This window comes from Lissotriton helveticus, chromosome 6 (assembly GCF_964261635.1).
Source record: "Lissotriton helveticus chromosome 6, aLisHel1.1, whole genome shotgun sequence".
NCBI lineage: Eukaryota > Metazoa > Chordata > Amphibia > Caudata > Salamandridae > Lissotriton > Lissotriton helveticus.
In genome coordinates, this window is record NC_136067.1 from 1,555,061,095 (window position 1) to 1,555,087,352 (window position 26,258).

The 26,258-nt window shown below is 47.9% G+C and overlaps 1 protein-coding gene across 1 annotated transcript in view; it reads left to right on the top strand.

The window, feature by feature from the left end:
- Positions 1-26,258, top strand: part of ECT2L (epithelial cell transforming 2 like) — a 449,543-nt gene that overhangs the window by 91,432 nt on the left and 331,853 nt on the right. The window contains exon 6 of the mRNA XM_078649356.1: positions 22,325-22,452. Within this exon, the coding sequence (XP_078505482.1) occupies positions 22,325-22,452 (128 nt within the window). The remainder of the gene's footprint in view (positions 1-22,324; positions 22,453-26,258) is intronic.

Below are 26,258 nucleotides of genomic sequence, written 5' to 3' on the forward strand. Positions count from 1 at the left end.
AGCAGTAGGGTCCCCCAAATGATATTATTCCAATAACGTGCAAACAACATAAATTGCTAAAGTTTTTTAAAAGCTGTACTGTGCAGAATATCGATCATTCAAACCACAGACAAAACGGCGATTTTAAAATGCAAAAAATGCAGATTTTAGGCAAATACACAAGCCGCGACCTCAGCAGCGTGCTAGGGACTTCAGTATCAGTTATTACTATTATTATTATCTATCCTCGGGAAGATCGCCCTGTTAACGACCGGACCTCTGAGAGTGGTGCAGATGGGGGAATGATCTGAAATCCCCCGTGACATATGTTTAGTGTCACTGAATTCTCCCATTTGATCATTACGGGTGAAGAAGTGATCGATCCTGGAAAAGGACCGGTGCCGTGCCGAGTTAAACGTGTACTGCCTGAGCGAGGGGTTATGTGCCTGCCATAGGTCGCACAGTTCCAGAGCCGTGACAAAGTCTACCAGGCCCCTTTCACCCGGTATGCCCGTCTCGGAACTGGAACGGTCCAGTTCCGGATCCATGACTGCGTTTGTGTCCCCACCAATAAGGAGTACTCCAGAGGGGAGATCCGTCAGAAACCAGCTCAACTTTGAGAGGCACGTGGAGTGTAGGCCAGGGGATATATACCATGAGCAGAGTACCAATAAATGCCCCTCCCATCTACCCACCACCGCAGTAAAGCAGCCCGCGTTGTGCGCCCACGTGCCTGAGATAACCTGGGGCAGGGTGTTAAGTATCAGTATTCCCACCCCTCATGACCTGGAAGTGAACCCTGAGTGGGCTACCATTTTATAACCAAAGCGATCTACGGCTTTACACCTATTCCCCCATAGATGTGAGTCTTGGAGTAGGACTACATCTGGGAAATGCCTCTTTAGATGTTGTATTACTAGTGTGCGTTTGATTTCACTACCAAGCCCATTGATGTTCCAAGTCCATACCTTTCTTCTAGCTGGATCACCCATCATCGGGAAAACATGTCAACACTTTCAGACAATCCCTGATCCCTGCTGTATCCCCAGGATCAAGTCCCAAACATTGATGAAGATTGTGGTCTCGAGCAAACTGCCCCACCTCCCAAAATTTCCCCACCCCCCAGAACCAGATAAACCAAAAGCCCAACTCCCCCCTCCCTGCTAGGTGAGACCCCAACCTCCCACCAGTCAAACTTGCAGATTGCCCGTCGCCCCAATAATAATAGAAAAAAGTTTTGTGAGGAACCGTGAAATTGCAGTCAACAGGAAGAATTATATATCTGATATCGAAAGGTACATGCCCACACTGCAAACTGTAAGTTAGCACCCCCTGTACCAGCCCACCTGGGCTCCCCAATCCCCGGAAACACAAAGATATCAACCAGCAGCTGCAGGCTGTGCAATGTCAAAGTCAATTGTGGGCTGCTGGCCCTCACCACCCAGAAGCCTCATCATTCACCGCCCTCCATCCCACGGTTAGGAACTTGTAAGAGAGGCACGCTTGATGACAACTGGCGACCTCAGCAATGTTCAAACTGCCCCAGGATCACTTAACTGTCCGCTGCTTTTGCTTCTGGCTGCCTGCAGACCGCCCTTCGTTGAACTCAGTGTCCTCTCCGTTTTGGTGTGACTCAGTGCGTTGCTGTCCTCCCTTACGACCAACAGTTTGCCAACCCTCCAACGAGTCACTGATCTCTTACGGCGCATCAAAGAAATACGCTTTTCCTCCATCCAAGATTTTGAGTCTAGCCGGGAAGAGCATCATGTACTTCACTCCTGGTCTCTGAGGACCTTCTTCACTCCATCGAAGGAGCACCGCTGAACCCGGAGTGTAAAGTCTGGAAGGAAGCGGATAGTAGCATTCTCCAACTGGAGATCCCCATGCACATGTGCAGCCTGCAGGATAGCGTCTCTATCTCTAAAATTCAGGATGCGGGCGATGATCGTGCGGGAAGGCACACCAGGTCGGGGCTTTCCCCCCAATGCCCTGTGATCCCGTTCGACAGAGAAGACGTTCGATAGGCGTTTGGGCTTTAGATGGTTTAGCACCAGGTCCTCTATGAACCAGTCCATTGATGGACCTTCCATCCACTCCGGTACCTCCACTATGCGAATGTTCTTACGCCGGGCCCGTTCTTCATCATCCTCCAGCCAAGCATAAATATCAGCCTGGTTTTTCGTGAGGGTAGAAACTTGTTCTTCCAGGCATTTGGTCTTGGACTGAAGACCCCCGATGCCAGTCTCGGCCGCGGACACCTTCTTGGACATTTTCCTGAAGTCCGCGTGCAGGTGGTTTACTTCCTCAGTCGCAGAGTCTCTAATTTATGCCCCGGGGTCCCCCGAAAATCCCTGATGTCCTTCATGATGTCTATCAAGGAGGGGTCCGGGCCGCTGTCCTTTGGGTCTTCCTGCGGGCCACTATCCATCACCCCCTACTCTCATCCCATGGCGACTGCATATTTGTCAATTTGGTTAGCCTGACCAAGGCCTGCTGGTTTATTCCGGCCCATGACGGAGAGTGAATGGTGGTGTTAACAGCAAACCAAAAGCTGAAGGGGCTTTGTCTGGGTGTGTAGAGTTTGTGGACGCCGCGCAATGTGCTCCCCCCCAAGGCGACTAGGCCACTGCTAGGACCAGGTATAGCAGGGACTGTTGTACACTGTAGGCCACAGCTTCTCCCACTTTATGCCACCCTAAGGGCGCCACACTTTGCCCAAGGAAGAGGTCTGTGTGTCGGCGGGGTATCCACCGTGGCTCCAGGGCGCAGCCCAGGAATGGGACTGGGCGGGCTGGCAGGTCACTGTGTCCGCACCTTGCAGGCTGAGCGGTGCAGCAGAAACAGGCCTGCCAGTACTCATCATGAGACTCCCGTATCGGGGGGCACATGCTCCTCTTTCCGAGGCCTTCGGTGCAATGTAATAGGCTGGTGTGCCCCTCCAACGGCACCGATCACACAAACGGGCAGCCGCCACCCCTCAGTCTCCCGTACGGCCAATGGGGGAATGGTCTCACACCATCTCCACCCCGCTAGTGTCTCTGGGGAGTGCGACGCCTCAGGTTGAAGCCACCGCTGCCGGTAGGATGACCACTCCTGCAAATATCTAGCACGGGGAGGAACTCGGGACTCACCGGAGCCCACCGCTGCCGCTGTAGCAAATGGCGGCCACGACTCAGGCCACACTTTACTTTGACCTAGTGCACTCCAGCGCGCTACCGCTGTCTTCTCCATGCCCATCTCTCCCCCAATAGTGGCCCAGGGGGTAATCCGCTCCAGCTCCGCTGCACTCCTCTGTCGATCAAGGAGGGATCAGAGGTCTCCGCTAACAGGTCTCTGGCGGGCGCCATCATGGCCCCTTCCAGCCACAGACCTGCACTTGCTGTTTCCACACCTATGTCCCAGCTACACCTCTGTCTGCGCCATGCCGTACTGGGTTTCTAAGTACGTGAACTCAACCACCGCACCCCTCTTCCAGAGATCTCCTAACTGTGGAAATACCAATGTTATCCCAGTTTTGGAACCCTTTACTGTTCCTGAGTCTTCCGAGTTTTTGTAAGTCCCACAGTGGTGTCATTTGTGTGGTAAGTCCTGCACATTTTAACCGAACCTGCGCTAGATACCATATATGGATTGTGTGTGCGGTGGGACCAAAGAAGCCGTGGGGACTACGGGTCCTATAAAGGGCTAGGAGGCATTCTTTTGACACTACCTACTCACTTTGAGACTTCCAACCTGCTTCCGAGGTTATTAGGCATAGTGAATTGTAATGCAAATGATACAGTACAATAAGAGGTATTTCTTGTTGCAGAGAGCAACACTTTTGTAGTGCTGATTGAACCCCGCTAAGAAAAGGCAGATTGAAGATTTCCATTGTTTCTCTTTTACTCTTTTTGAGTACTTATTTTTTTTTTGTGAAGTTTATTTTAATATTCTGTGTTTGCAAATACCACTTTTAGAAAGTACGTATTTGCTTGTATAACCATTCAAACCTGCCTCTGCTAGGTTGTGTATTCCTTTGTCTGGTTTTGTGAGTGACAGGGCAGGGGGATTCCAAGAGACAGGCTGAGTCACCCAGTGGTGAATAGAGAGATCTGCATCTAGATGGGAGGGAGGAGTTGCACCTGAACCTTGAATAGGGCTGTGCCTGCCTTCCACAATGCTGGCTCCACCCCCTGGGGAGCGGCTGATGTTTCTGCCCTGCACACTGAAAGAAGAGAAGGAGTCCTGTAAACTAAGTGCTCCAGGACTGTACTTACCTTCCACAATGCTGGTTCCACCTCCTTTGGGGTGTCTGATGTGCTTGCCCTGCCCTGCACTGTGAAAGGAAAGGAGAAGTCTGGCAAACAGATTGCTTCAGAACTGGTTTGGACTGGGCAAAGTCCCCTCTCCCCTCAGAGAACAAAGGATTTTGGGGTATAAGTATTAGGACCCTGATCCCATGAAATTAGATCACTTTTGGACTACAAGAAGTAACCTTTACTGAGGAGAGGAACCTGAAGAAACTGAGGAGAGACTGTTCCCAAGCTGAAGTGCTGCTTTGGGGATTGGCCTGCAGTGGTTGCCTTACTGCCAAAGGAAGGAGAAAGGAACTTTGTGTACTTTGCTTTCAAATTGTGAAGGATCTCCAAGGGCTTGGAAAAGAGCTTGTCTCCTGCTGAAGTATCAGGGACAACAGACTTCAAACCCCAGCTCCCTAGAGTTCTTTGGAAGTGCCTGCTGCTGTTTTGGGCCTTCTGAGGGACTGCGTGTTGCAAGGAGCTGGAAGCACGACTCAACGAGAAGAAGCGTGTCGCCGTTGCTGTGCCTGCCGTCACAACTGCGAAGGAGGGTGTCGCCGCAGGAACTGTCGCACTGCACCGCATCGGAGAGAAGCGTGCTGCAACGAAGAGGAAGCGCGTTGCTGCAGCTGCCATCGCAACTCCGAAGAAGGGTGTCGCCGCTGTAGTTGTCGCACTGCACCACATCAGGAGAAGAATAACGCAATGAGGTTGGAGCGTGTCGCCGTCGCTGTGCCTGCCGTCGCAACTCCAAAGGAGGGTGTCACCGCTGGAACTGTTGCACTGCACCGCTTCGACCAAGAGCACATCGCATGCCTGAGAAGCGCGCCGCGGTCGGAGCTGCTACCGTCGCATCTTGGATGTTGCCGCTGTAGTTGACGCGTCGAGAGGAAGCTTCACGCATCGTGGGAGAAGAGTGTCACCGCTTGAGCTGCAGTCGTCGCATCGTAAGGGTGTCCCCGCTGCAGCCCACGCATCGAACCAAGACCTTCTCGCATCCCCGAGAAGCGTGCCGCATTTAGAATATCTTCACGTCTTTATTTCTTTGCACCTGAACTTTGCCGCATTTCCATCGCTGCGGCATTGCTTGTCGTCGAAGCGCAACGCAACTTAAGGTACATTGAAGCAGAGTGTCGCATCTAAGAACTGAACTGAACTGAACTAAGCTTAAAACTACCATCTTGAAGTAATCATAGTGTGTATTTTTGTCGTTTATGGTCTTGTGGTAACTCTATACAAAATATACTTATTTTTTATATAAAACCTTGTGTGGTGTCCATCTGTAGTGTTGTCACTGGGTTACTGTATGTGGTCACAACTGCTTAACTTACAACGCCTCTGAAGTAAAGCCCTTCTGCTCGTGCCAAGCTACCAAGGAAGTGTAATCCCCTTATCCTGACTAGAGGAGAGGGTCCCTATTTGTCACAAGGACCTACCTGTGCCAAGTAGAGACCCCCAAATCTAACAGTCACTAATATGAATTCCCACACTTTTATCCTTCTTCAGTCCCTTCCCATCTTCTAGTAATGCTGTGTAACAACTGTGAACCAGCATAATTTTTATGTAACAACTCAAAATAAAATGCATAAAAATGAATTACACCTATCTGCCTTTTATTTAACTATTCTAATAAACACAGATTCCTCATGTTAAAATACTTCCCAGGGGCCAGTTTAGATCTGGAATTGTCTTCCAGCAATGCTCCTGCATGCCTCTTGTTGGTGCTGTGCAGCTCCGTAAGGGCAGGACACGTTTAAGTGCCATACCTGCACACTCACATCAGCTCCTTTCTTTCTGTGTCTTTTGAGGTGGATCATAAATACCGCTTCCAAATTCCTTAGCCTCCCAAAAACTCCTAAAATAAAGTACAGTGTGCTAGGGGACACTCCCCCTCCTAAAGCAACGTTGTATGACTCCTAACATGAAAAGAAGTTGTGTCCCTCATTTAAGTTACGGTCTTACTCCATATCGCATGTGCATAGTCGTCCCACTGCTAGGTTGAGTGCACAATAAGTCCAAAGACCTGCAGTACGTCTAAATTGAAGCCCAAACCAGAGTGGGGGCAACCGGATCCCATTACTCATATCCAGGGGGAAGGTATAAAGATGACACAATGCCAATCGATCTCCCTTGGTGTGTGTCCTGTCATAGAACTGATTGCCAAACTGATTCCGGTGTGTCCGGAGTTTCACGGGCCATTGGCAATGTTGCATCAGATCGAGGCCTTCACAGAGGCCATTCATCGGATTTTCAGTGCACTTCTGTCTGGGCCCAAAAAACTGCAAGCCCATCCCTAGTGCCTTCTGACCCCTTAATGGCCCTTCTGGGTCCCATACCCCAGATGTTACTTGTCGATGCCGCTGCGAAGGTAGAGGATCTGGTTCTAATTCTAATATGGGACCAGCAAAAAAACTTCAGCCAGATCTCTACTGATGTTGCACTATGAAATGACTAAAGTGCTATCAGTCCTCATACAGCCTGTCGCAGTACTAAATCCTCTAGCAGTGCTGATGCATAAGCAGAGGCTCCATTGTCTCTTTGGTTCTGACTCCAATCAAGGTACACCACTAGAGAGAATTAATAAGGCAAGGGGGCAGTGATTTCCCCCATCATTAGAATGATGAAAGTTTTTACATACACATACATGGAGAGGCTGGTAGGATTTTTTTTTTTTTTTTTTTTTTTTTTTTTAAAACCTTTATTGTAAAACGTCAGAAACAAATACGGGCCTACAACCATCCGGCCGGCCTCAACAACGTTTCGAAGCACATAAGCACGCAACATGGCATCGCAGCAGTACGTCAAACAAATTACAGTCGATTCATATCACATCGGCAGACATATACCACTGGGAAACAGGAGAAGGGGAAGGACCATCGTTAAAGGTTTTCTTTTTTATGCTTGTAAATAAAATAGTAAGCTGGAAGGACTAGAAGGATCAAGGACCAGACAGATCAACAAAATTGAAGCGGGCAACCCACAGCAAAGATCCAGCGCGCATGAGAACATCGTCAAAATGGCGGCACCAACACAATACATAAGGATTGACATTCGCAGAACACGTCGTGCGCCAATAGCTACCCAGCCCCGGACAGCTAAAACCCTTGACCCAGAAAAAGGGAAAGAAAAAGGCTTAAAATAAAAAGGAAATAAAGGCCCATAGAAACCAAAAAGAACGAAATAACCCCCCACCCTACATGCATGCAAAGGCTACGGCCTACCCCCCCCTTGCAATGTGTCTGTCGCCCCAAAAGAGTACCCGAAATGAAGAAGAAGAGAAAAGAACAGAAAGAAAAAGGAGGCATATATTACCGGAGGAGGGCCATCCACAGGTATCCAAAACAACCAAGCAGAATAGTATCGGCCACCCCACCCCCGACCCCTAATGAAACATAACCAACGTCCAGCTCCACCGTCCATCCATCATCAGTAAGTAGGAAGGGGAAAAAACAGAGTCAACCTTGTCCCTTACGATCCATTGCGCCCATGAAGTACTGAAGCGAGGTAGTCCCACAAAACCGTGGAGGCAGCCAGAAGGACCACAGCAAGACACGGCGCCATCCACCCACGGCCATCCGACGCAGGGCAATGTGTTCCAGAGATGCACAGCACAGGCAGGTCCACAGCAACAGTCCAACAAAGTGGGACAGTCCAAGCGCAGACAAAATACCCAGGAGAAGAACGTCAGTCTCGCAAATAGACCCCAACAGAGGTATCAAAGATGGCGTCCCAAGGCAATCTCCCAACATCTGTAGCAGCGCAGGACGCATAACATCCACCAGTGCCGCAACCGGCAGAGCTATGATAGTGTATGGTTCCCTCTCCCGCAGCACATCCCCGGATCTCTGAGGCAGTGGCCTGTAACAGTTGAGCCCAGGGTATGGCGAAACGCTCCGCACGCGAGCGCCAGTTCGGCAAGGCGAGGAGAGTGGGGGCAAAATGATATCTAATCGAACCTCCAGATCTCGGGCGTTGCAACACAGAGCATCACGCAAGTCGGCCAGAGCACACAAAACGTCGCCAGTAGTCAAGGGCGCCTCGTAAAAGGATGACACAGCAGTCTCCTGCCCATGGGGCTCGCAGATATGTGGCGACCCCCGGCTTCGATCGCCGGAGTCACTTCCAGGCAGTCGGCCGACAATTCGGCTCCCCGACCAGCACTGCCAGGGCGTGGGGATCATGGCAGCACCCTCTATTCCAGCGCCGCGTGTGATGGCAACACAATGTGAGACAGAACAGGAGCCCACGGCAAAGATGAAGACGCTATTCACTGCGCCCAAAATGGCCCCCACTACTCCGCTCGACATCAAGGAGACTCACGGAATCATCCGGGGAGAGGGATACAATTGTTGCAGCGCCAGCGATGGAACCCAGATAGCTTGAAGATGAAAGGAGAGATTGTAGCGCCGCAGCGGGAGACCCAGAGTCGTCGCCGCGTCTCGCCAGCCGATGCCGTCCTGCCGTCAATGGCCGTCGTAGTTGTCGTCCGGCAGGGCACAGTTGAGAACAAAGGACCGTTCCCCTTCCCCGAGCATCAACAGGATAACAGAACGTCCCGTCACTTCCAGCACAGGAAAACCGACGGGGAGCACATCGCTGGAAACAGCGTCGCTTCCCAAACCCAGTACCGCAGCATAAACACAGATTTGCAAGCAGGATAAGAAGCGGTACGGGAGGGAAGCGGAAGGGTCGGCGGAGCCGAGGGCTCAGGCGGCCATCATCGTTGCAGGTTAGGCTCCTCCCCGAGGCTGGTAGGATTGATACCTTCGCCGATACAGAGTTGGACCCGCCATTTGGGCTATCAACCGGAGAGATTACATAATTTGCATTAGAGGTTCGAAGGGCAATTGAGGTCCTGGAATTATAACTTCCTTCAGTCAAGCAAAGACTAACGTCCTAATGGACATTTTGAAGCCTGGGCCAGTCATGGCTGGGCTCTTACTTCCCTTTAACAAGGCCCTCACTGGCACCATAATCAGCACTTTGTCAGAACCCTCTTTTAGCCCACAAGTAAATGGATGGATGGCCGGACATCACAGACCAGCACCTGGATTTTCTCACTTAACAACCTACCCCAATGAGCCTGGTGGTTCAGTCTTCAGCCAGCAAGGTGAACACTAATTCCTTCCCCTTGCCTAGGGAGTCCAAGAGAGCAAGAGGATTCAGGTGTTTGAAAAATGAATGTTCTCGGCTATCCTCCGTCAACAAGAGAATCACCTTCCGCCTCCTCACCCACGCACACAAAGCCCTACACGACCAAGGCCCGAGCTACCTCAACAGCCGAGTCAACTTCTACGCTCCCAAACGCCACCTCCGATCAGCCAACCACGCCCTCGCCGCCGTCCCCCGCATCCGAAGAACGACTACAGGAGGAAGGTCCTTCTCCTACCTGGCCGCCAAAACCTGGAACTCCCTCCCGACCGACCTGCGCCTGACCCAAGACCACCTCTCCTTCAGGAAGAAGCTGAAGACCTGGCTGTTCGAGCAGTAGCGGCACCCCCCCCCCCCAGCGCCTTGAGACCCCACGGGTATGTAGCGCGCTTTATAAGTGTCACTGATTGATTGATCCTAGCATTGAGATTGGTCAATGCAGTGTAATTGTTTGGTCGCTGTACGATGGCCCTTTTAGACATGGCCAGTGATCTCTTGACTTGGATCTTACTAACTCAGACAATTCATGATGGTCAAGACAGAGCCAAATACGTGATTAAGGCTCACATTGATACTACTGATTGCCTGGGAAGGGCAGTTGGCACAAATTTCATGCTCCTCCACCTTACATGGATGCATTCCACACAAGTTGCTGGAGATGTACTACCCTCCCTCATGGAAATGCCCTTTGATGGCTCAAGTCTTTTGGTGAGAAAGCCGCTTCTGTCCTGGAGTGCTTTAATCACAGTAAAGCTGCAGTGCGCTCCCTGGGTCTGGACGCCTGGAAAGCAATTCTAACATCAGTTCAGAATATTCAGGGCCACTCCAGGGTACTGGAGTATAGACACTGACCGTTACCTCAACTGTTTCAACAGTCACTCCAGTCTTTTGAGGCTGAGGGCATAGATCTGGCAGTAAAACAGCAGACTAGCAAGGGCATCAGTCCTCCCTACCCCCTTTATTGCCATTCGCCACAAAGCCCCTTTTATTTGCCCTTGGCAGCACATACCCTCCCACAGGAGACAGGATTCAATATTTCCTCGCAGGGATGCAATCCATCACATCTAGCAGATGGATCATGCAAATCATTCAGAATTTCTATGCCCCGCTTTCTTTTTTCTCTGTCAAATTGTCACTCCACATCTGACTGACTTTCATGGGAGAGCCTCTCCAATCTGTTACATGAGGTGTGAGTGCTGCTCTCCAAGGGTGCTATCAATATGAAAAAAGGAGAGGATACTAATTTTCCCAAGTCTTGGTGGCTGGGTGTTGAAGGCATGTTCGCCACTCTCAATCCCAAGCCACCTCCAGACAACGGCAAACTTCAGGACATTGTATGGGTTCACGATCAAGAAGCCATAGTTGCAGTTAACTAGTTCGAAGAAGCTGCATTCCTTGGAGATATCCTGGTTACATTGCAGTTTAATGCCTTCCCTCCGCATAACAAGTACAGGACATTCGGGATATGATCTTGATGTTTCAGCCTCAGTCCTGGATCTCTGTAAGAGCAGCTGAAGCTCCTTAGCCTCCTCTATCCTGTAACTTCCTGTCTTCCTGTTTGACTATGCTAGGTGACTCATGAAAGCTTTGAAATGGAATCTGAAGTTCCAGCGGTACCAAAGCCAAGGAAATCTATCAGATTCCATCTGAAATACAGAAGAATCGCCTCGTGATTTGCTTTGGTTGCTGCTAGAACACATTTTGTTCCAACAACAAGCCATTTTCCTTTCTTTTTTTTTTTTTAACATAATTTATTGATTTTCTAAACTTACATTCCAACACATATCATGTATCATTTACACACGGTATTCCTATTGTCATTTAAACATTTGTAATTTATCCACGTAGCTACAATAAGAAGCAGACTGACATCGTACAGCTTTAAGAATCAGAACAGAGAAATGCAGCCGTGGAATACAGTGCTATACATAGAATGTCAACAATTAAAAAGAAAAATGATACGAAAGAAAGGAAAAAACCCTATAAGCCCCAACTACCCTCCTCCCCAAGGTTGCGGTCAGTGTTGCTATTGAATTCTTACTGTCAGAACAGCTAATGGGCGGGCAATATTACAAAGGTTTCCAGGTTAGGCATTCGTCTGTAAATATGCCGCAGTGACAGTCTGTAGTATACCCCGTGGTCTTGTCCATAGCTCCAAGCTACTCTGTCATAGCACATTAAAACAATGCCACTTCTTGCATTCGTAACCCTTCTAACATAACTTCCCATTCGAGGGAGATCGGTGTCTTACGTAGGCCTCTAGTTTCTTCCCTGCGGAGCGCTACACCCTCTGCTGCAGCCCAACGTAACAATTCCGCATGCCAGATATGCACTTCAGGGGGTTTAGGAGATTTTCACCTTCCAGTTATATTTCGGATGGCTTATATGCATGCCAGGTTTATGAAGCGGTATTGCACTTTGTTAGTAGTGATCCGGGCATGGAGCCCAAGGATGCTTTCTACTGCTGTATCTGTAACGGCTAGCTTCGTGGAGGATTATATATTTTGTCGTACTGTGTCCCAGTAGCCCCGCAGTCATGGGCAGTCCCATACCATATGTTGAAAGCCAGCCCCAACCAAGAAACAACGCTGGCAGTGGTGCTGTGTCTTGGGAAACATCACATCTAGTCTCTGTGGGGTTAAATAAGCACGATGCAATACCATTGTTTGTATGTATTTGAATCTAGCATTTCGAGGGATCTTCCTGGGGTGTTCCAGCACAGTCGCCCATTCCCTGTCCGAGAAGTCCCTCCCTATCTCTGCCTCCCAGTGTGTCTTCAATGCATGTAGGGGGACTCTTGTGTGTTTGCTAATGCCAGTGTACAGCCATTTGACCAAATGACATCCCTCACCCATATAATACACCATCTTTATCAGTTCATTTTCAGAGGGGAAGTTTGTTGAGGAGCCCAATTCTTTTTAATAGACTCAAGCAGTGCTGTATGTGTGAGGAACATGGATGCCGGGGCACCAGTGCAACGCATAAATGTATTGTGGTCCATTAGTGTTTCCTCTCCAAACAGATCAGCTACCGTACTCACTCCAAACTCCAACCAGGGTGTCAGAATTCGTTTAGTCAGCCTTCCACTGGCCAGCGGAATCCCCAGCAACGGAGTATTCCCTGCGTATCTACCTCCCATACGTGTATATTTTAGCGCCGCCGTCCAGCATCGCAGTGCCGTTTGCAACAGTGGGGGAAGGTCCGCTGGGGTCCTACTGCCTGGCAGTAAGAGAGTGTGCAGCCTACCGTTATCCAAGTCAGACAATGTATAATCAATTTCATGCAAGTTACGTCCTGCTGTCCAATATGATAGCCATTGTAATTGACACGCATAATAATAGGCGCGGAAATCTGGTACTCCCAATCCACCTTCCGTAGTGCCAATTTGAAGTTTTTTTAGACTAATACGCCACCTGCCTGTGCCCCAGATGAGATCAATTAACAGTGTTTTCAGTAAGTTAAAAGTATGCTCTGGTACTAACAATGGTAGGTTCGTGAAGTAATACACCAAACTGGAGAGTACAACCATTTTCGCTATAGCTGCTCTGCCTTTAACAGAAATTGGTAATGTCGTCCAGAATGCAACACTAGCTCTCAGCGCCCTGATTGCCTTATTTAGATTTCCTTTCAACATGTCTGCGGGTGTCCTATAGACTTGAATGCCTAGATAACGAAACGTCGTAGTCGTAACCTGAATTGTGGTGTCACCAATGTCCAGTTCCTCAATGTCAACCCCATTCGTAAAGAAAAAGGCATGCGTTTTTGAAGTGTTTAAAGCTAACCCTGATATACACTCGAATCTGTGGAATGCTTCACACAATGGGGTCAGAGGAGTGCGAAGGTCGGATATATACAAAAGAATGTCATCGGCATATGCCGAGAATAAATGGGTTGTACCACCCAAGCGTATCCCTTTCGCTATGAAATCGCGTCGCAGTTGTATGGCCAGTGGCTCTAGTGCTAATATAAAAAGAAGGGGGGATAGAGCGCATCCGTGCGGTGTACCTTTGCGTATAGCGTATTCTTCGGATATATGGCCTCCCGTCCTAGTCCGCGCCGTAGGGGCATTATACAATATTTGCACCCATTCAACGTAATCCTCCTGGATACCAAATTTCCCCAGCGCTTGGAACATGTATTCCCACTGTATAGAATCAAAAGCCTGCCGTAGATCCAGGGAAATACAACCGGCATATGGACAATTTTTCGGGGCTTCCGTTAGCAAATAATGCAGTTTCCTAATGTTGAGAGATGTGCTCCGGGCAGGTAAAAAACCATTTTGGTCATTGTGAATTAGTTTTGATAAATGTGGAACTAGTCTGTTCGCGAGTACCTTACTCAAGATTTTATATTCTGTGGATAACAACGATAGCGGGTGATAATTCACCATATCAGTGTGATCCCTAGCCGGTTTGGGGAGCGCAATAACCAGTGCTTGTGCCGCCTTAGTAGGCAGACAGCCCCTTTTCCACACCTCCTGGGACCAGAGCCTCTGCATAGGTATCATAGAACTCTATGGGCAAGCCGTCAATACCAGGTGTTTTGTTCCACGGTAGCCCCTTCATAGCCACTTTGATCTCTTGTGTGGTGATGTGGCCTGTTAGCCCCTTACATAGCGGTTCTGGAATCATCAGATATGTTAAGTCCGATAAAAAGGCGTCTATACGTGGCTCTGCAGGGCCGATAGGCGTCCCGTATAAGGCAGCATAATAGTCACGGAATGCAGTGTTTATGTCCCCTGGTGTAGTGAGTATGTCGCCCGCATTTGTTATAATGCGGGGTATTACCACTGACGGAGGAGCATCTCGTAAGATGCGAGCTAGTAAGGCTCCCGCTCTATCTGCCTCGCTATGTGCACGTTGTGTAAATGCTGCATGGTCTATTACTCTCATTGATTTCAACAGTTCCGCGTGTCGTATCCGCCCTTCTTGCAGAGGCTCCTTTTTCCTAGATTCCGTGAGTGCTTCTTTCTCCAGGGTGCCCATTTGACCTTCCACCTCAAGTAGTGATTTATGGAGCTCCTGTCGTGCCCCTACCGTCGTACCTATGGCCCTACCCCGTACCACCACCTTAAACGCGTCACATTCTATCAGTGCATTAGATGCAGTATTTCTGTTTTCCACAAAGTAATTTACAATAGTATCGGATAGGGTGCTACAGAAAACTTGATCTTCCAGCAGTTGTGGGCATAAGCGCCAAGTGGGGACTGGTGTGGGTATTCTACCCCATGTAATAGTGGTTTTCAACGGGTTATGGTCTGAGAACGTCTTTAGAAGGTAAGTGGAATCTATCACTTGCATAGCTATCCTACCCGTGCAAAGAAATCTGTTTATTCTCGTGTGGAGGTCATGTACTCTAGAGTAATAGGAGTATTCTCTATTAAGGGGGTGTCTCATGCGCCACACATCCTGTAGGTCCCAGCCCATCATCCAGTGTGAGAAAGCGTCAGCCTGTCTCAAGACCATAGCACCCTGCAACGGCGGATGTGATCTATCCAACAATACGTCCAAGACTACTTTACAGTCCCTCCCCAACAACCAGGGGTACGCATCCCATCCAGCCAGAGCCCCACTCAGCGTAGGCCAGTATTGGTCTTGTTCGTAATTAGGGGCATAAAAAGTGCCCAGTACTACAAGCTGGCCATCCAAAAGCCCTTTAATGAACGCATATCTACCTTGTTTGTCAATTCGTTGGTCCTGGGCTATAAAGGGCACCCCGTGACGAATCCAAATCGTGGCACCCCTAGCATAATTAGAATACACAGTGGAAAACACTTGCCCCCTCAACTTTTTTCTGAGCTTCGCAACTTCGCTCTCTATCATATGGGACTCCTGTAAGTAGACGATGTGCGCTTTGCGGCGCTGTAATTGTGCATGTATCCTGTGTCTTTTATGAGACGTGCCCATACCCCTTATGTTCCATGTTATGATTGTATACTTTCCCGGTACATACATTTAAACTGCAAACATAGCATATAATAACAGAACAATATGCATCCGCAGTTTTGTCGATCGAAAATAGCAAACAGTTCAAGACCGCAACTCAACCCTCCCCCAACAATACTAGGTCCAACCAGTAACAAGCATCGGACTATAACTCCCGCAAACTGATCCAATGTACAGATAAGGATCTGTAAGGAATCTACAAATCGAGTGAACATAACAATCATCAAAATAAAGAAAATTACATTACGCCTTCGCCATTTGGGGAGTTGCGACTGCGCCTTACCCATGGTATTGCGTATCAAACAATTGCCAGATCGAGCTACTACAGCACAGGAGCACTAAGAGGGGAATTACGCCATCTATGATAGGGGAACAACGCAACCGCAGTGCAATATGAAAGCAATTAGAGTCTACAATACGCGTGTGGGTCCGTCAACCAAACAGGTTCGCGATCAGCTGCGACGTTGCCAAGGGGAACAGAGCCACACTACTCTCGGAATCTGATTCATGAGTGTCTTCTGCAGCCGAGGAGGAGTTATGGGTTGATCTCAGTGCATTCGTGAAGGCCGCGGTGGCCAGCACTTCCTGTTGTTTGATCTGTTGGGCTTGTTGTGAAGTGATCCTCATGCGTTCTTTAGCCTTCTGATGCCTACGGCCTCTGTGTCTGGGCGATGGAGCCGCCATCGAGTTTCGCCTTTCCTCCGTGATCAGAGTCCTCTCTTCCGCATTAGTGAGTTCCATGACTTCTAGCCAATCCTCGACTTCGCCAGGGCTCTCAAAAAAGTACGATTTTTGGTCATGAATAATCTTGAGGCATGCCGGAAACAAGAGCGCATATTGGAGTTGCAATTCCCGGAGTCGTCTCTTCACTACCATGAAGGAAGCTCTTTGTTTTTGCACCATCACCGTGTAGTCCGGGAACAGCGAAATCCGGGTATTCTCAAAGTTAATAGGCGCTGCCATTCTAGCTTTCTGGAGTAGCACATTACGGTCGTGGTAGTTTAAGAACTTCACTATAAGGGGTCTCGGGGTTTGGCCGACCCGTTGGTATTCTGTGCGCCCTTTCGATGCAATACTGCGTAGACAGGCCCTCTGTTGTGACATTATCTTTGAACCATTGCTCCATGAACTCAACCGCGTCCGGCTCCTCGCTTCTCTCCGGAAGGCCAATTACGCGGACATTGTTTCTGCGTGCCCTTCCTTCCGCATCCTCTACTCTGTCCATCAAGGTGGCCACTTGCTTTTGGAGCTGTTTCACGTCAGATTCCGTCTGATTTTGTTTGGGCAATAATTCCGCCAATGTCACCCCCTGTTCTTTAACTGTTTCCGCCGTCTTCACATGGTCCGCCCTAAGTAGGTTCAGACTCGTGGACAGGTATCCTATTTGGGTCTCCAGTGCCTTACGAGTGTCCCGTAGCTCACGCAAAATGAGGTCCAGCTTATCTTCCGAGTCGGGTTCCTTAGTTGAGGGCACGTAGCCAGAACCCATTGCTTCACCCGTACTCTCCAGGTCTCCTTGGGATTGGTGCGTACTGCAGGAGTCAGACATCTTCGATTTGGGGCGCCCCACTTTACCCATAGTTCATCAAGGAGACGATGTGCAGAGGGGCACAAGTCAGAGGGGGGCTCGGTAGAACGTAACCTGTGTAGGTAATGTGGGCCCTGGTACAGTATGGAACCAAGAAGTAGGCCGCAGACACCTGGCAGCATCACCATTCAGCCCGTGGCTCCCGCAACCACAGCAGCGTCCACCTGGTCCTCAAGGGGTATATACCATCCGCAGCAGGAGCTAGCTCAGTGCATATATGTAAGGACAGGGCACACCCAGTAGTTCGCTGGACAGTATCACCTGCAGGGCAGGTACTGGCCAGTCAGGCTTGTCTCAGCAGGGCCCTGACGGTGTACCGGGCTCATCAGCGAGGAAAAGGTCCTCTGCACAGTAGGCAGCTGGCCAGGAGAGACAGATCGCGTAGGAGCCTGCTCCCCAAGGGTCGGAACGGTTGTAATCAAACGGCCACCATCGCGGGAACACTCACCGCCCCCAAGCTGTGTGCAGATAGGAAGCAGTTCGTCTGGTGGCACCCGCCGCGCTTGCAATGACGCAGCAGGGTCGCGCACTGCAGTGGAGCCACTCGGTACTGCACACCGCCATTGTGGAGAAGGCCTCAGGACATCCTCGCGTAGTCGCGTATCCCGGGTCCCCGGCAGAGGAGGATCTACCGTAGCGGGTGCAGCCACAATCACAGGGCAAGCAATCGCGGCACACCGCTCATCACCAAAGTGCCTTGCCCTCCTCCTCTGCTATCACCGTCCCCAGTCGGCCCCCCTCCAGGTGTAGGATCACTACACGGTCCAACTCGCGGCCTCCACTGCCAGCACGTGCCCACAGCAATCCTCTTCAACCGGGGCACACACCACAAATATATTCGGCTCCGTGCAGTCCGGTCCGGCCTCGCTGTCCCGCTCCACAGTCGTAGGTAAGTTATGGTTTTAATTTTGGAAAATATTCACAGGATTTTGTAGGCTCGAGGCCGGAGCTCTTCTATCTAACGTCCGCCATGTTCGGCAGTTGGCCACGCCCCCCAATTTTCCTTTCTTGACAGATGTTTATTTATTTATTTATTTATTTATTTTAAAGTTGTATAGAGCGTGAACTTGACCCGTGAGGGTATCAGAGCGCTTTACAGGTTCAAGAGTAATACAAAAAGATCGGTTGACAAAATGATAGCAATAAATCGGGGGGGTATACAGAAACAGGGGTCATATGGTAGGCAGGGGGTCAAAGGGGTATGTGCAAGGAGGGAGGTAGGGGGTGAAAAGGTATATAGGAACATTTTCCAGAATAAATGGTCATACATTGACACAGTGATCTTTACAGAGTCAAGGATCATACAATAGCACAGGGTATCATGCAATAGAACAGGGTATCACAAAGGTAATCAGTCTCTCGGTGCTTGTGGAGCAGGTTAGCCAAGGAATTTGGCCATGAGGAAGGATTTGGCCTCTTTTTTAAAGCGTGCCAAGGAGTGGATACTTCTAATGTCAGGCGGGAAGGCGTTCCATATTCTTGGAGCAGACCCGCTGAAAGAGCGATTGAAGTTTTTTTTTTCTTTAAACGTGCAGGCCGGAGTAGGGTTGGGAAGACCATCTGAAAGGGCTGTTGGAGCAGCAGGTCATATGCCTATGCCTAAAGGCCTTCCTGCCAACCATCAAGGGGAGATTGATGCAGGTTCTCGTGGACAACGCCACCTTCATGTGGTATTGCAACATGCAGTGTGAGTGGGGTCCTGGGTCCTATGTCAGGATGCTCTGTGCCTCTGGAGTTGGTTGGAGATACAGGGCATTTCCCTAATCTCTAACCACCTGGCAAGATCCTTGAATGCCAGAGCAGACGAGCTAAGCAAGCGATGTCTACTAGATTATGAATGGTGCCCTGAGGTGGTGCAGGACATCTTCTGACAGTGGAAAGAACCATAGCAAGATCTTTTCACCACTGTTAAGAACCCGCGGTGTCAAAGGTTTGTGCGTTGGGGTTTTCACAAGAATGCTCACTATGAGATGCATTCCGACTGGAATTAAACACTGGACTTTGGTGCGCCTTCCTAATCCTACCTCTCCTTTCTCGAGTTCTGAAAAAGACCAAGAATGACCTAGCCTAAGTCATCCTGGTGGCAGCAGACTGTGCAAGAAGAATGTGGTGCCATGAATGTCGAGCTTGAACATCTGTCCTCCAATCGGGCTGCCACTTTGCAAGAACCTTCTGCCTAAGCCACAGGGTATGGGCCTCCACTTGAATCTACGCAGTCTACACCTGTTTATGTAGAGGTTGAGCGGCCGCAGTTGACTGTGTTTGATCTGCTGCCTGAAATGGTGAATGTCTTCCTCGCCGCTAGATTCCCTTCCACAAAATCTATTCAATCAGGGTGCTGGGGCAGATTTCTGATGAGTCTGATGAGTTGTATCTGCAAGATTGACCCTTTAATAGCCAAGCTGTTGTATTTTCTTTTCTTTAGTTTTTGTCTTTGGCCCAAAAAGGCCTTTTCAGTGGGCACTTTTCAGCCTCTTTTGCATTTGCTGGACCAACCATTCTTGTGTAAATCATGTGTTGTGATGAGGTTTATCAAACATTTGTCAAATGTTCCCTCCTACCCCACACCCCTTGTGGTACCACCGTGGGAACTTAATTTAGTCCTAAAATTTCTCACGTACAAAAGGGTTTCATGTTTTTACATTGATCATATAAACGAGTACCACATGAACAATCAGATTTGTTTGGCATTCTCTAGGGCAAAGAAAATGAAGGCTGCCCAGAAGAGTACCCTGTTGATGCTGATTGTCCTCTGCACAGAACTTAACTTGTGATAAAAATAAAATTGCCAGGGACCAAGTCAGGAAGACACTGCAGCTTACATCACCCAATACCCCTGCCAGCACTGACAATGACAGCACCAACACAACTACAAACCATCACACTCCTACAAGTGTGACAATTCAGACCATTCCAGCCCTCCAAAAGGGATGTATGACATTACAACGCATGCCTTTACATCGCATGCCTTTACAACGCTGTTTTTACAACGCATGCCTTTACAACGCATAGTGCTTTGGGGCGCTGGATAGTGAATAGTTTAATTTACTATTCCAACTCCAGTCCACGTGGATAGTAGGGAAGGTGTTGGATAGTAAATTAAACCTATTCCCTATCCTAGAGCGCCCCCTAGCGCAATGCGTTGTAATGGTTTGCGTTGTAAAAGTTGCACCGTAAAGGCACTGCGTGGTAAAAGTTGCACCGTAAAGGATGTTTCCCTCTGAAAGGATAAGAATGGCTTCTGTGGCAGGTATTAGTTATTTTTAAGGCTTATAGAATTAATAAAGAACTGTTGTTCCACTCCTCTCTAATGCCACTGTGTGACACACTGTCATAAGTGCTGGTGTTGCCAATTATTTGCCAGTGACGAGCACTGGAAACCACCGGCTCAAATTAAGCACTGCCTCTGCATCAAGACTTGGTATGGACTGGCCAGGTGGCAGCCTTCAGAAGGTCTGAGAGCCCATTCCACCCGGGTCACGACTGCTTCCACTGTGTTGACAGGCATTCTGCCAGGCTCCGACGTGTGTGTCAGTACACATGCTCAAGAAGGTTTATTCACTTGACAGCCAGGTCCAGCGGGGTGGATGATGCGTCTGTTCAGTCTTGCAAGACATTTGGATTTGATCCCATTCACAAACCCTCCTGCTTGGGGAGGTACTTCTTTAATATGTATTCTAAGGTGCGGAATCTACAATTTAAGAGTATCCACCAGAAGAACAGGTTACATACCTCCAGTAACATCCTTTCTTGTGGATACTCTACATGTTTTTGTTTATATCGGTTTATTGAAAGATTTTAATATTATACATATCCATTCAATATTTGACTGACACGCATCTTACAATTGCAACAGCTGTAGACATCCAGTTCTAATTGCTTCCATCATTGGGCGGAGAGTCCTTATTGATTAATCTGTAAACACTCTGGAGCACTGTATTATCGCATTGGTCATTAATGCTTCCCAAGGGTAGGAGGAATACATATACACAGTAATGCATAGTTTAAATTCAGCCACGTCCGGAACAAAAATAACTTAAAAATTACAGAGGTACTTCATTTAATTATAAACAGACATATATAAATAAAAATAAAGCGCATAAAGACAACATAAGCCAACCTTTCCTGGTTTTATAGGGAATGACTAAGAACTAAGATGATGCCATAGCGTGTTCATTCATTAAGGCTACATGGCCATAGCTGCTAGTAATCTGAGTAATCTGCTACTTGTGGCAACATTTACAGGGATATATCTGAATGTCCAAACATAAAAAAGGTCTTATATTTCATAGGGGGTCTGGGTCGAGTTTTTTTCTCAAGTGTGTGTGTGGCACTAAGGTTTTGCTGTGGCCCTGACATACTACATCTTAGCATTATTTTTCCCGGGGTCTGGCACCTCCGATGCATTGCAGTGCACCTCTTGGCCAATAGGAGTACGAGGACTATAAACCTATTGCCAACCTCCTTGCAGTGGGGTCTGTCAGAATCCCACAGCAGACCTGTCCGAGGAGTATGAAGTCCAGACCTATTCAGGAGACTTGTGGAAATTTTATCTAACTTGCCTTAAGTCTGGCACCAACAATAATTCATGTCTGACATAGGCAATCCAGGACCAGTTTTGCCCTAGTGTCATTGGAACCAAGCTGAACCCGGCTGATGAGCCCATAATTAGAGTGAAACCGGTCCTTGGTTGCTTGTGTTCTGGTTCACAGAGGATCTGGCTTGGCAATTCGGGCTGGACTTTTCCCATGAGGAACAGGGTCAAGACTGATTTGCATATGGCTGGGTACAACCTGAGGTGGCATGGTGAGCAAAAGAACGATGGGTTGGAGTGCTACCCGAGCTATTGCCAGTGGTTAGACGTATTGCAAGGAGACTCCCATCACCTTTTGTTTGTTTCATGTATCACCCTAAGTTGCATGGGTTTGCTGAGACGTGGCTCCCTTGCTAAATGTGTCACTGGAACCAAGCAACCCTACTGACGAGCTCATAACTAGGGCAGAACAGGTCCAGAGTTGCTCACGTTCTGGTTCAAGGAGGACCTAGATTGACAGTTCGGGCTGGAGTAGTCCCATGTGGAACAGGGTCAAATCTGATTTGTTTATGTCTGGGTCTAAACTGAGGTGGCATGGTGAGCAAAAGAACAATGGGTTGGAGTGCTACCCCAATCTATTGCCAGTGGTTAAACTTACTGCAAGTAGCCTCCCATCACCTTTTATGTGATATTCTGAAGGATGGTAGGAAAGCAATTATCACTTATTCAGCGTAGCTCCCTACACAAATCTGAATCAAAGTTGCATCTGTGAAATTAAGTGATTTACCTGATCAATCTAAGCAATGAGGCTGATCTATATTTCTCACTTTTGTGTACATTTCTGCTATAGGGCCAGGGACTGCCCCCAAATATGAGTCTGTCAAGACAGTTGCTGGAGGAAAATAAAAATGTCCCAAGTTTTAGCTTGGCACTTGAAAAACAGCTTTTGTCTACATCAGTGAAGGATTTCCACAAAAGGTAGGTTTTTTGGTGGGGCCATACACCTGATACTCAGAAAAAGTGTAATTTTTTATTGAAAGTTAAAGGCATACATATACATATAAGTACTGCACACAATAATTAACTCATAAAGGTCATTTGCCAGTATGTATAAGTAGTGTGCTTTTAAAGAGAGAGCAGCTTTTTCTTTTGATGCTTGCTTTGTTTCATTTATCTTAAAATAATTTATTACAGGACGTTTTTGCTGTTCCCTATTTCTGGACACCTTTTTCAGTGTTTTCACCTTACTGTGTCGTAAATTTATTAACACTTATTGAAGCACAGGCTCCTGATACAAAAAATTGCCAGATTGAACTGTAAACTTATTACAGTATAGTGACATGTATTGATTTTGTAAAGTTAGTTGAGCATAAAGTCTAATGAAATGTATTAGCATGATTAAGCTGCAGGGATGACATGTCCCATGCCAAGCATGAGTAACTCATCCAGTCGTGTTTTTTTTCTTCGTAATATGAGATTTGTAGTTCTGCGTTTTTTCAAACAATATTTTGTTTGCTATCTCCCAACTTCTCATGTATCCACTGCACCCTCTGATGATATATGAAAATAGGCTCCCCCTGCTGTCAAGAATATCAAAGGCCAGTTATTACGTCATAGACTAAAATGCAAGATACATGGCGGGTAGGTTGGTTAGTTAGCAGTCTAGTGTTTCAGCACCTTAGTAGGAAGATCCTGTCCATCAAGCTTCTGCATCCAGGTCAGCACTGGTTCATTTACACCAGAAGGTGGGCATGGAGATTCACTTGCTCACTGCCTGGCAAAAGTGCACTTAGCTCTGACTTTGCTGCTTAAGTTCGACATTTGGCATTTCCTTACCACAGGTTTGTTTTGTTCTTCATTTATTTGTTCATTGTTCCTTCTGCTTTAGTTAGAACGTTATTTTATCCTTGTACCTGTTGCTTTTACTTTGTTGTTGGGAATCCCTCTTGGCTTTCTGCAGCAATTGTCACACCCTCATTGGCGTAAGTACTGGTTTGAGTATCACCCATTAGAAAAATATGTCACTACTGTTATTTCCTCATATTGTGGAACAATCATCTGTGATTATCACCCTTCCTATCAAGGACAAATTAACTTCCAAATCGCCATCCATCACGAAGGTGATCTCCAACCAATGCCCATTAGTGGAGACCTGAAGGAAAGTTGGAGCAGCTGTACTCTCTCTTTGTCTTCCTCATTCTCCATTTGTTGCCCACTATGACAGTGAGGGAAGGGATGGGTTCACATTAACTTATCGGTCTATCAACAGTATGTGTCCCTTGTAAATTGATCATACTGAGGTAGGCTGTTTCCTGCTCTGAACGTAGTAAAATGTAGCATTTCTTCTCCCATGCCATCTCTGGGCTTTGTCAGCTGCAGGATACCTTCCTTGTCTAACATGGCTGTTAAATACTCTCGGATGGCACTGAAACACTTTCATTTTCTTATCTTTTCTGGTGCTAGTCTGGAAATGGGAGCAGTTTATGCCTTTTACTCATCTGTCCACCTTTTTTCCTTGCTTGCTTCTGTCAGAATTCTCTCCTATTTCTTCATTTTGGTTAGTCTTAATACTGAGGTAAAACTCAATTGCAGCTTAAGAGAGGATTTAGCACTCTTTGTAATCCTATAACAGTTGTTCACATAGATTTGTTCTTCATCCAGTCAAAGTTTAAATCCAGTTTGTTTAGCAATGAAAAGGACTAGGTCATCAGATTCCGCACACCATTTGGGGATCATATCACTCTGATTTGTTTTCAATCCCTGTTCTGTAGGTCACTATCATATTCTTATTGATTGCAAATTACACTTTTGACATTACCAGCAAAGCTGGGAACATATCACAATCTGCATGCACTATAGTCTGATATCAGCAGGTTCATCAAATCAGTAAGTTTGTTTCCACTCAACTTGAGCACAGTACATTAATACCTGTAATATTCAACATTTGATACCTTCCGATTGTGTTTGCATTATTAACATGTAATTTAACAACTTAGTAACTATTGATCTGAAGTAGGATTCACCTCTTTGCTGATGAATAATAAGAGATTCACCATTCATTATGGATGTATACTATCTGGGAGCGGCTGGTGGAGGTCATGCAACAGGGAGCCAAGATATATGTAGCCCTCAATAAGAAATAAGGTGACCCTTGCCTGTGCAGGAGGTCCAGACTAAGGGGCCGATTATGATGGCGGGCGAACCTGAGTCCGTCCGCCACCATAGAGTAGGAGGGACCGTCCGCAGGGGCAGCGGCGGTCCCTCCGTGCAAATTAGGATGTGACCGCCACCCTGGCGGTCACATCCTGTATTTTTATCATTGCGGCGTGTGCTGCTTGAAATAGCATCCGCCGCAATGATAAAAATGTAAGTTGTGCATTTGCATGCACAAAGCGGCAGGCACCGCGAGGTGCCTGCTGCTTTGTGCAGGCAAATGCAGGGGGGTACCATAGGTACCCCCCCATGTGCACCCCCCACCCCCCTTCACCCAGGGGGCCCGCAACGGGCCCCCAAACAAAAATCCGTATGCTTTTGCACGGCCGAAATGCCGCCGTGTAAAGGCATGTTCCTCCAGACATCCTAATATGGCTGGCGGTGTCTGATAGACACGGCCAGCCATGTTAGTGCTTTTCCGCTGCGGACGGAAGGCGACTGCGGCGGAAAAGCTGCGGACTGAAAAACGATCCCCCAGCCATCCTAATCTGGCGGGGGTCTTTTTCAGTCCGCTGCGGTTTTCCCGCATCCTCCGGGCCGGCAGTGGCTTCCGCCGGCCCGGAGGATGCGGGAAAACCGCCATCATAATGTAGGGGCCCTTAATCTGTCTGTAAAGATGGGAGTGAATATATTATGACATCCCATGTTTTCGCTACATCCTTTTTGTATTACTCTCCTCCTCACTTCCCTGTGTTACATAATGCTCTTGCTTTCTGCCTGTTTGGACAGCTCACTGTGGCACATCCTAATGCTGGGGCCACTTGACGATTTCCAGCTCATGGTTATTCGCTGCTCAGCCAGGCCAAAAGCTACATCTGTATTCTTATGTGTATCCCTGGTAGCCTTCAGCCTTCGGTTCAGGTCCTTTAGCAAGCTTCATGCTCTTTCTGGACATCTTATCTGTCTTCATTGGTCATATTAACCCTTGCGTCCAATATGATAACCATGTCGGACACTGCCATAACCATATGGTCAAAGCCTTAGTCTCTGCACTTGGGGCACTCAGCTGCTGCATCTGGATAGATGCTATTGATTCCTTTTGGAGTAATGTATCTGCTATGCATGTAGTAAAAAGGAATTAATTTAAACTGTCATTCCTATAGATCCTTAGAGCACTTCTCAGTATTCTCTCCCATTCTGCCTAGTTGACAGGATTATTTTTGTCCTCTAGCCATTTATCATCCAGTGGTTTGAGTGAACATTTAGTTTATTCAATGAACAATCAGTACATCAACATAACTGCTCTTTGTATGTTGTGCATAGTACAAATCATTCTCAAACATTAATGTACTGGCAGTTCACTGAGTGCTGATTTCCAAAGTCTACATGTTTCTGCAGAGATTGATCTGTGCAGGATTAAGTGCTCTTTGGGATACAATAGCCTCTCTGTAATTCCCTAAACTTGAAGTTCTTCCTTCAACATACGCCCCTAATAACCTTCAAACCATGTTCTAACTAGCTATAGATTCCCTTTCAGTTCCCTGGATGTGGTGAAGTTAATAGGCTAATCAGTGGTAGCTCTAGGGTACATGGTGCTCATTCAGGGATCGTATCGAGCTTTATCTGAATGC